General features: G+C 31.7%; 1 protein-coding gene across 1 annotated transcript; it reads left to right on the forward strand.

The window, feature by feature from the left end:
• The first annotated feature begins 522 nt into the window (after positions 1 to 522).
• Positions 523 to 10,743, forward strand: LOC129739177 (hydroxysteroid dehydrogenase-like protein 2). The gene is made up of 4 exons (XM_055730602.1): positions 523 to 613; positions 697 to 860; positions 972 to 1,185; positions 10,219 to 10,743. Exons 1-4 carry the CDS (start codon positions 591 to 593, stop codon positions 10,691 to 10,693), a joined length of 876 nt encoding a protein of 291 aa, XP_055586577.1. The 5' UTR covers positions 523 to 590; the 3' UTR covers positions 10,694 to 10,743.
• The last annotated feature ends 1,219 nt before the right edge of the window (positions 10,744 to 11,962 follow it).

The following is an 11,962-nucleotide window of genomic DNA, read 5'->3' on the forward strand; positions in this document are numbered from 1 at the left end:
ACCGTGCAGCCCGTAATTGCTGCTGCGGCACCTTGGAGGTTCCCCGAAGGCTCAAGACAGTTGGATGATTTTATCTTCTCAGGAAAATTGGGTGATTAATCTACTTCAAGAAGACCTGGGATGTTATGAACGTGACATGACATTTGTGGAGTTATTAACGCCTGAAAACTAGAAAATCGTCCTTTTTTACGGTAAATTCAGGCCTACTGAGAATACCCATTTGAACGTTACCCCAATTTATTTTATTTACATAGTATTCCGTCTCACGACATAACCAACGTTACCCCAATAAAGTTGGCCAATTTAATACTTCAACTTTATCTATATATTATCAAACAGTGCAAATTGCCAAAAATCGCCCAAACGAGATAAGTCAGGTAGGAACGTTCCTACTGATTGTGAGTCGTTGTCTTAAACAAGATTAAAACTGCTACTCCAGAACAATTGAGATAACATTCGCTCAAAGTTCACCGAAAAGTGAGAGCGAGAGACGTCGAGAAAAGAAATGTCACTCAGTCGTTACCAAAAACGAGAGAAACGTGGTTGATTTTTATTTCTCGGTTCCACGAAATTCAAAATAAAAACACCAAATGATGGGCATCAAAAACACCGGGTAAGTTCTAAAGAATACAAAATCTGATTTCGTTCAAACTCTGACATTTAAACGTGCCATTTCCGTTAACCTCCCCAAAACAGTAAACTTGCCGGCAAAACACTGTTCATTACGGGAGCTTCCCGAGGAATTGGCAAGGCTATTGCCCTGAAGGCGGCTCGCGACGGTGCAAACATTGTGGTGGCGGCCAAAACAGCCGATCCCCATCCGAAGTTGGCTGGGACGATTTACACGGCGGCGGCTGAAAGTGAGTGTGTTCATTTCAATCAACCATCATAGCAAAGCTTGCTTGGATCACTTGGATTGAACCACTGATAACACGCGTACCTATTTTTGTTTTGTTTACGTCGTTTTGCAGTTGAAGCGGCCGGAGGCCGGGCTCTGCCTTGTGTGGTGGACGTTCGGGATGAGTCAGCGGTGAAGGCGGCCGTTCGGGCTGCCGTTGATAAGTTTGGCGGTATCGATATACTGGTGAACAATGCGAGTGCGATTTCGTTAACCGGAACCGAGCGGACCGATATGAAGCGGTACGATCTGATGAACAACATCAACACCCGGGGGACGTTCTTGGTGTGAGTATAAGCCTTCAACAAAATTTTTACTGACCATGATCATGGATGTTTTATGAAGTACTATGCAAAGTCCAGATGGGATCAAATCATTGGGAGTCTACGATTTAGGGTTTGAATTTGCCAAGCATTTGTATTCAGTTTATTAGGAGAGGCCCAACGCGCTATTTGTTTTGAACAGGAGGTTGAAGGGTCACTTTCGAATGGAAGACTCCCCTTCTTTATTTGTCTTGCAGATGCGACTTGGTCCCGAGATCTACCTGACGACCAAAAAAATAGGTCATCAAGTTTCGTTTTGCCAAAATCAATACATTTTTCGATTTTCGTCGAACCTACGGAATTGAGCGGTTTGCAATCTGGAAATGCTCGACCCTCTAGGATCTCGCAGAGAAGTAGCTAGAAGTTCGTGGAATATTCTCTCTCATTCCGGCCCACGCACAATAAATTTGGATTTGTACGCAGTATCCCGTCGTGAATAGCGGGTAACTTACCGACAATCTTCATAATTTATCGAAATGAAGTATGGTGAGGCCTAGAAGTATGTCTACTAGTGGACAATATTCCTAACAAAAGATCAATAAGCTGGGTGACATTGTGATATGCCACAAGGATGACCTCAGCCGATCATTGTAGAAACTGAAGCAAAGTTGTCGACAAGCGCTAATAAAGTTGGAAGATCTTATTTGCTAACCTGGTGTTTCTTCTAGCAAGCTAAATCACAGAATTTGTAAGTCGTTAGTCTTAAAAGAGCCTGGTAACCATAACTATTAGCTTCATTGACTGCTTACATCCACCTTAAATTATTGAGCTACGCATGTTGATGTTTTTTTTTTGTAAGATCGGAATCATGATCAAAATAAACTAATTTAGAAATTTCATAATCGTCTTGTTAACATTTCTACTCCGTGGTTGACCGAGGCCATGAATTTTGTCCAGAGGTTGAAGGAAGGTGCCTGGGATAGACAACACATTGACAATGAATAAAACTGATGATTTCTCTTCAAACAGCAATAACGGCGCCGACCACGTCCTGGTAGTCAATAGATAGAGAGGAAAATAATAGAATGTGATAATGAAAAAATCAAGCTTAACCCTCCAAAGCCGTTCGGGTCAATATGACCCGACGCGCACATTTCAAACATCTTTATCATCATTCCAATATACTGATGAACTGGTAGTTTTGACATACCAAGTATGTTCTATGAAAACAATGATCAAATTAACGCCAAAAAACTAAAATTTGAGTTTTTAAGATCGGTTTATTGAGAAATGAAATACAGCTAAGCAAAGCCAAAACTGGATGTCGTTTTTTTTAAGTAAGACTTTTTTTTCTACCGGAAGATCTGTCATAGCGGTAAAAACTTTCATTGGACCCCAACATATCTATACATTGTCGGATAGATGGATTCTTGACAATTTCAAACATCAATGAAATAATTAAATACAGAAAAGCTGTCAGAAGTTATGAGTATTTTAAAAATAAAATTGATTTTTCGGACTTTTAACTTTCTGAACCAGTTTCTGAAAACCTGGTAATACATATCGACTTTATTTTGAAATGTTGAGTAATTAGAATAAATTACCTACACAATGAATATAATATCATCAAAATCGGTTAACATTTACAGCCAGGAGAACAAAATCAAATTACAACGCATATTTCCCCGAAACGGATATTTAGCGAACGGCTTTGGAAGGTTAAGACTCAGCTTATCACATATTTTGATCGAAAAAACATTTAGTTTGTGATAAAGTTTCAAAATGCGTGGTCTTACTCCGGAGAAGTGAAAAAGTATCGCGTACAAGTGGTCTACTGTGAGTGGAATCTCATTGAGAAAATTGGCTAATGAAGAGGATGAGTGCTTCGGAGTTGTACGGACAGCTATTAAAAATATGGTGAACATTGTACATTTGAAGATGAAACGAGGAGTGATCCTGTAAGTCCTGCTATCGACAAAAAGGTCAGGGATGCCTACAAACAGAAACCATCGGTTTCCGTTCGGGATGTGGCAAGAAAAGTCGGGACCTCGACGTCTAACGTGATGCGTGCTAAAAAGTGACTCGGACTCAAGACGTACTGGAAGCAGAAAAAACCTAAAAAGGACCCAGATTAAGCCGCTTCTGTCAAACCAAGAGCCCGGAAACTGTATGATTCAATATTTTGCAAAAGTTCTGGGTTCATTATCATGGACGATGACACGCATGTGAAATAAGACTAGAAAAACCCTTCCTGGTCTACAATACTTTACTGTACAAACGGAAAAGGCCATCTTCACCGAAAAATTTGGCAAAAAGGTGATGGTGTGGCAGGCAATTTGCGAGTGCCGCAAAATATCTAGCTCGTATTTACGTCACATCGGAAACAATGAACACCGGAACTATATCAAGGAAAGCCTCATATTTTGGCCCGATTTGGCATATTAGGCCAAAGACACACTAGGGAAGTACAAAAACCCCAACGTCTGTTTTGTGTCAAAAAACATGAATCCGCCAAATTGCCCCGAGGCACGGCCAATGAAGACTTTCTTGGGCTTTGATCATTGCAAAGCTACAAAAATACATAAAACCAGCTGATGACAGCGGAAAATTTTAAAAGGATTGACCAAAAGTGGTGAAAATGGTGGGAAATGCAACTGTGCAGAAGCTTATGATTCATGTTCGAAGAAAAGTGTGAAGTCTGGATTATGATTATAGATTTTCATCAAATAAGAGTACAGTGTTGGGTAGGACACAAATAATGATACAGTGTGCCAAATAAAATTTAATAAAACAATTTATTTTTTATTATTTGAAAGTTTGCTTATTATTTCTGAAACGGTCTATAGTAGAAAGTATAGTCCAAACTTTCCTAATCGCTGAACACAAGTGTTCATAAAGTCTCTATAGCTCAAAAACTCAAATTCCTTGATCTCATCAGATGTGACTGAAAAAATGACCTCTAGGTAACTGCCCAAACATACGAAAACAAGGAACTAGCTCCTCGTGTTATATTTGAATAATTGTTGGGCAAAATTTTGTTATAAGAAGGTGCATGCAAGACACACAATTTTTTACAAAAACTTACGAAAAAATTTCAAACAGTTCTAACATAAGAGTAGACATTTTAGAAGTGCATTTTCGTGAATGAAATACGATACTTCAATAAATCTATAAAAATCTAAATACTAACTTTAAATCTCTTTCCAGTACAATAAACAGCTCAAAAGCTCAATTGATTTCAAAAGAAGAAGACCTAAAAATTAATTCTTCTGGTTTTTTTTAGAGATATCTAAAGGAAGAGTTCAGACCCGAATGACCTCTGAGGTTAAAAGGTCTTAAATAAATATCATCATCATCATCATCTAAAGGAAGAAGCCTGAGTAAAATAATTTTAGAATCTAAATTCAAAAATTTTTCACCTTTTTGTTTACATTTCTTCATAATAACAAAATAACAAAGATTCTTATTGTTTGATAATATTTAGGCCCAAGAATTATTCACTCAATTGCAAAATATTCAATTAATTCTCAGTCTAGAAAATTCAATGATATTTCTATAAAAATTGACAGATTTTACAAAATTTACATAAACAACACAATTGACAAAAAATGATAAAATTGTAAAAAAATACCAAATTTATCAAATTATGAAAATGGAAAAAAATATCAAATTCTCCGCAATGATAAAATCGACAAAAGTGACAAATTTGCAGAAAATGTCTAAATTGACAATAAATATTGAAAAAAAATTGACTAAACCTTCAACAATGCCGAATTTGAAATAGTGGAAAAATTCACAAAAAATTGAAAAAATGATTAAAAATTACAAATTTACAAAATGAGCCATTTTGACGAACATAACAAAAAAAAACAAAATAGTAAAAATTAAAAAAATTGACAAAATAGACAAAATTGGCGGAATTCACAAGAATGACAAAAAATGACAAAAATGACAAAAATGACAAAAATGACAAAAATGACAAAAATGACAAAAATGACAAAAATGACAAAAATGACAAAAATGACAAAAATGACAAAAATGACAAAAATGACAAAAATGACAAAAATGACAAAAATGACAAAAATGAAAAAAAAAATGACAAAAATGACAAAAATGAAAAAAAAATGACAAAAATGACAAAAACGACAAAAATGACAAAAATGACAAAAATGACAAAAATGACAAAAATGACAAAAATGACAAAAATGACAAAAATGACAAAAATGACAAAAATGACAAAAATGACAAAAATGACAAAAATGACAAAAATGACAAAAATGACAAAAATGACAAAAATGACAAAAATGACAAAAATGACAAAAATGACAAAAATGACAAAAATGACAAAAATGACAAAAATGACAAAAATGACAAAAATGACAAAAATGACAAAAATGACAAAAATGACAAAAATAACAAAAATGACAAAAATGACAAAAATGACAAAAATGACAAAAATGACAAAAATGACAAAAATGACAAAAATAACAAAAATGACAAAAATGTCAAAAATGACCAAAATGACAAAAATGACAAAAATGACAAAAATGACAAAAATGACAAAAATGACAAAAATGACAAAAATGACAAAAATGACAAAAATGACAAAAATGACAAAAATGACAAAAATGACAAAAATGACAAAAATGACAAAAATGACAAAAATGACAAAAATGACAAAAATGACAAAAATGACAAAAATGACAAAAATGACAAAAATGACAAAAATGACAAAAATGACAAAAATGACAAAAATGACAAAAATGACAAAAATGACAAAAATGACAAAAATGACAAAAATAACAAAAATGACAAAAATGACAAAAATGACAAAAATGACAAAAATGACAAAAATGACAAAAATGACAAAAATGACAAAAATAACAAAAATGACAAAAATGACAAAAATGACAAAAAATACAAAAATGTCAAAAATGACCAAAATGACAAAAATGACAAAAATGACAAAAATGACAAAAATGACAAAAATGACAAAAATGACAAAAATGACAAAAATGACAAAAATGACAAAAATGACAAAAATGACAAAAATGACAAAAATGACAAAAATGACAAAAATGACAAAAATGACAAAAATGACAAAAATGACAAAAATGACAAAAATGACAAAAATGACAAAAATGACAAAAATGACAAAAATGACAAAAATGACAAAAATGACAAAAATGACAAAAATGACAAAAATGACAAAAATGACAAAAATGACAAAAATGACAAAAATGACAAAAATGACAAAAATGACAAAAATGACAAAAATGACAAAAATGACAAAAATGACAAAAATGACAAAAATGACAAAAATGACAAAAATGACAAAAATGACAAAAATGACAAAAATGACAAAAATGACAAAAATGACAAAAATGACAAAAATGACAAAAATGACAAAAATGACAAAAATGACAAAAATGACAAAAATGACAAAAATGACAAAAATGACAAAAATGACAAAAATGACAAAAATGACAAAAATGACAAAAATGACAAAAATGACAAAAATGACAAAAATGACAAAAATGACAAAAATGACAAAAATGACAAAAATGACAAAAATGACAAAAATGACAAAAATGACAAAAATGACAAAAATGAAAAAAATGACAAAAATGACAAAAATGACAAAAATGACAAAAATGACAAAAATGACAAAAATGACAAAAATGACAAAAATAACAAAAATAACAAAAATGAGAAAAATGACAAAAATTTAAAAAAAAGACAAAAATGACAAAAATGGCAAAAATGACAAAAATGACAAAAATGACAAAAATGACAAAAGTGACAAAAATGACAAAAATGACAAAAATGTCAAAAATGACAAAAATGACAAAAATGACAAAAATGACAAAAATGACAAAAATGACAAAAATGACAAAAATGACAAAAATGACAAAAATGACAAAAATGACAAAAATGACAAAAATGACAAAAATGACAAAAATGACAAAAATGACAAAAATGACAAAAATGACAAAAATGACAAAAATGACAAAAATGACAAAAATGACAAAAATGACAAAAATGACAAAAATGACAAAAATGACAAAAATGACAAAAATGACAAAAATGACAAAAATGACAAAAATGACAAAAATGACAAAAATGACAAAAATGACAAAAATGACAAAAATGACAAAAATGACAAAAATGACAAAAATGACAAAAATGACAAAAATGACAAAAATGACAAAAATGACAAAAATGACAAAAATGACAAAAATGACAAAAATGACAAAAATGACAAAAATGACAAAAATGACAAAAATGACAAAAATGACAAAAATGACAAAAATGACAAAAATGACAAAAATGACAAAAATGACAAAAATGACAAAAATGACAAAAATGACAAAATTGACATAAATGACAAAAAATATTAAAATAACGACAAATTGTATTCTTGTTATTCATGTCAATTATGTTTATTTTGTCATTTTTTCAATTTTGTCCATTTTGATAATTTTGGTGGTTTTATCAAATTATGAATTTTATGAATGTGGTAATTTTTTTCAAACTATGTCAGTTTGGTAACTTTATACAGTTTTTTGCTTTTCTTAAAATTTGTCCTTTTTTCATTTTTGTCATTATTATCAATTTTTAATTTTAAGTCAATTCTTGCTATTTTGTCATTTTTGGCAATTTCGTCAGTTTAGTATTTGACATTAAGTTTGTCAATTTTATCGATTTTATCATTTGTTTTTTTTTTTTTGAATTTTTGTCTTATATTGCTTACTTTGTTGTTTCGTTTAGATTGTTCTCATATTTGTTGAATTATAACAAAAAATCATGCAAATAACAGAAGCGATAAAATTTAAATATAAATATAAAATTTACATGATTGCCAATTATTACTAAATTGGACAACATTAAAATTTTTAAAAACTTTACTCAATTGACAAAAATACCTAAACGACAAAATTCACTTTCGTCATTTGCGACAAAAATCACTCTTGTTATTCATGTCAATTATTTTAATTTTGTCATTTTATCAATTTTGTTTTTTTTTTGTTGGTTTTGTTAGATAAGTGAATTTAATCAATGCGGTCTATTTTGTCAAATTTTTAGAAATTTGGTCAATTTGGTAGCTTTAAAAAAAAATTATCATTTGTCAATTTTATCCTTTTTTCAATCTTGTGAATTTGGTCAATTTTAGCAATTGATAAATTTTAGTCAATTCTGTCAACGTCGTCACTTTTTTCCATTTCGTCATTGATTTGAATTTTTTTTTCAATTAGTTAAAATTATCATTTATGTTTATTTTGTAATTTTTAATCTAATTTGTCAATAATGTTAGTTTTTCGAATTTTTGACAGTTTTTACCACATATCATGCAATTTGCAAACGAGAAAAATTACAAGAATGACAACTGCGACAAGTTCAACTCATGTCATTCATATCAGTTATGTTTATTTTGTCATTTTTGTTTATATCGATAGATTTGTCAAATGAGTTTTTTTTAACAATGTGATCAATTTTGACACGTTTGTCAATTTTTTTTCAAATCATGTCAATTTTGTAATTTTAAACAATGTTTTACCTTTTGTCCATTTTGTCCTTTATTCATTATTGTCAATTTTGTATTTTTTTTATTTTTAAGTCAATTCTGTCAATGTCGTCATGTTGGGCAATTTGATGTTAATTTTGTCAATTTGGTAAATTTTATCATTTGTGTTAATTTTGTAATTTTTTATCTTATTTGTCAATTGTGTAAATTTTTTGCATTTTTGTAAGTTTTGCTCATTTTGTTGTTTTGTTTTGAGTTTGCTCAAATCTGTCGATTTTTAACAAAAAATCATGCAATTCACAAAACTGATAAAATTGAAATATAAATCAAAAATTGACAAAATTGTCAATATTTACTAAACTGGCAAAAATTACAATATGAAAAACTAAACTAAATTGAAAAAATGCCAAAACGAAAAATTTTAAGTTATTGGCAAAATTAACAAAATTGTCATAATTATCAAAATTTGAAAAATCCACTGTTGATTTTACCGATTATTGTACCCATTGTTACCGCATCGTATTTTATTCGGCCATGATAATTTTACCAAATTTTGTTTTCATTATACATACTCAATTTCTTCACTTTAGAGGCCAATCTGGACAAACGTTAAATTATTTGAAACACATGCTTTATAAATTGTATTCTTAATTCTTATTTTTAAGCTACCATATGCTATAACTTCAAAAAGAGTTCTTGAGATTATACTTATTTAAAAAAAACTCATCCAGCGATATAAAATCACCAATAAGTTGCAAATAAAGTTATTCATATGAAAATTATGATATTATTCAAATACTTTTATCTAAAAAACAATTTAGAATTTTTATATTTTCAAATAATTTTGGATTTACTGCGTTTGACATTCTTTAATCATAATTTGCTGATTCAAAATTAAGAAAACTGTCATTTGTTTATGATTTTGTTAAAAATGTATCCACATATAACTAACAGACTGTAAGCAAGGCTACAATCTACTGTCAAGTGTATTAAATCGAGGTTTTTTTTTATCAAAGAAAATATTCAATGAATGATTCAAATTTTATTTAAAAAAATCTGAAAAAAAGAACGTACCAATTTGTTTCAATCTAACTATTGGCGTCAATTTAAATTTTTGTATGTATTGGTAATAATTGATTTTTGTCAACGTAGAAAATTGTTATATTAAATCAAATATGTTTAAGAGTGGAAAAAAGTTAAATTACTTTGACGATCCTCATTGTCATTTACATTTCAAGATGTTTAAGTGTAAAATTATTTCTTATGCAAAGGACGTAGACGTCTCATTCGTCATAGATATGACGGTTTCTTGGAATGATGAAAGTTTTTTGAAAAATAAAAATCTAGAAAAATATTTCCCAACAACACAAAAATTTGGTTCTTTATAGTCGATCAACAAGAGAAAGGTATAATTTGATAATTTTTTTCGGGAAAAATCAGTGTCATGTTATTTAAAAAATTGAGTCAAAAATTTGACATTTTCAGTTCTATAATAACAAATCATGCAATTTTTATGTATTTTCCCTGCTCAGCTCCAAAGAATGCATTCCGTATCTGAAGAAAAGCAGCCACGCCCACATCCTTAACATTTCGCCTCCACTGACGTTTGATCCGGAAAAATTCGGCCAACATGTGGCCTACAGCATCGCCAAGACGGGAATGTCGATGTGCGTCCTAGGGATGGCCGAAGAGTTCCGCAAGGACGGGATCGCCGCGAACGCCCTTTGGCCGGCAACATCGGTCTTGACGGCGGCCGTAGAGATGCTTTTCGGCGACGGGGTTGAGCAGGTTTCCCGGAAGCCGGAAGTGATGGCCGACGCCGCTTATGCCATTGTTGCCATTGTTACCAGGGATCCTAGAAGTTGCACCGGAAACTTCTACATCGATGAAGATGTGCTGAGGGCCGAAGGTATCAACGATTTCGACCAGTATTCTTGCATCCCGGGTAACAAAAACTTACTCCGGATGGAAACTTTTGTCGATGACATCAAGCGGTCTAAACTTTGAACAATTTTGAGCGGATAAATTTCTGTTCTTGATCAAAAACCTTGAAATAAACGAACGAAATTTATCGTTATCTTTCTGAAGTTACTTAGTTGCCGTCGTCTCGTGAGAAACCCGTCCCAAAATTAACCGGGGCACCATCGCGCATTGGTTGGTTGTTCGGTCGAACTCTTCGAAATTTGTGGCATCCGATGGGAACGGAATGTTCCGGACCGGGGTTCGGAATTCCGATCGAAAACCAGAAAAATATTTGCGACTGAACCATTTTTTTTTTGTCTTTTCATCTTCCCCTTCTGTGAGCTGTGCATATCATAAGCAGCGATTCTAGGGAGAAGATCAAGGCTTCGGTTCGAGTTGCTACTTCGAAAGATCAACCGAGCAACATCTGTGCGTTCAGCGACTGAGTGCGGGTTCATTCCTGAAATTCCACGATAAAACCCTCTCCAAGTGCCTTGATCTTCGATTTGGGTTCATTTATTTTATTTTTGGGAATCTCCGCCAAAGGTTTTCTCGCTGTTTCATTCAGATATCTTAACGATTAAATGAGGTTCGCTTTAAAAACTTAGGGTTCAAGATTTTCGTTCCAGCAATAAGAAAAAAAAAGATTCTTCTGATACATAACTACCTAAAAATTTATTAGTTCAATTGCCTTTGTAGTTCATTATAAAAATTAAAACAAATATCTCAAAAGAAAATTAGAACATGATTCTTGCAAATCTCGTCTGACAAAAATCTCACAACCAGTCATTGTTGACAGTTGCAATCGTAACAGATTTATTAGTACTCAGTAGGCGTTTCAACTAAAAGTCAAAATTGATTCGACTGGCATGAGGGAGGCCAAATCTGACAGCATGCCAGTTTGTGATTCCAAAAATTTTATCCCAGTTCGTAGTATTTCCACTGAAGTAACTTGATCTCCCCTCATTATCACCACCACCATCATCATCATCATCATAATAACATTTTATTCCGAAACAGGAACTAAAAAAGGGGGAGACATAAAAGAAAAGTTTACACAACCACAGAAAAGTGCAGCAGCAACAACCCAGCAGCATCAGGAAATGGAACGAAATAAAACATGCCGAAAATTATATTTTCATTACAAAATAGTTGTGGTCAGAGCATGTGTGTGAGTGTGCTACCCGTATCCAGACGAAAATTTTCATTACAGAACCTTGAGAACCAAGGAGAAAGGGTGAGTAGGAAATGCTGAAAATGTATATTAAACTGGGGGAAAATTAAAATTTTGCACTGCAGAACCCCATTCTCTCG

The sequence above is a fragment of the Uranotaenia lowii genome, chromosome 1 (genome assembly GCF_029784155.1).
Source record: "Uranotaenia lowii strain MFRU-FL chromosome 1, ASM2978415v1, whole genome shotgun sequence".
Classification (NCBI taxonomy): Eukaryota; Metazoa; Arthropoda; class Insecta; order Diptera; family Culicidae; genus Uranotaenia; species Uranotaenia lowii.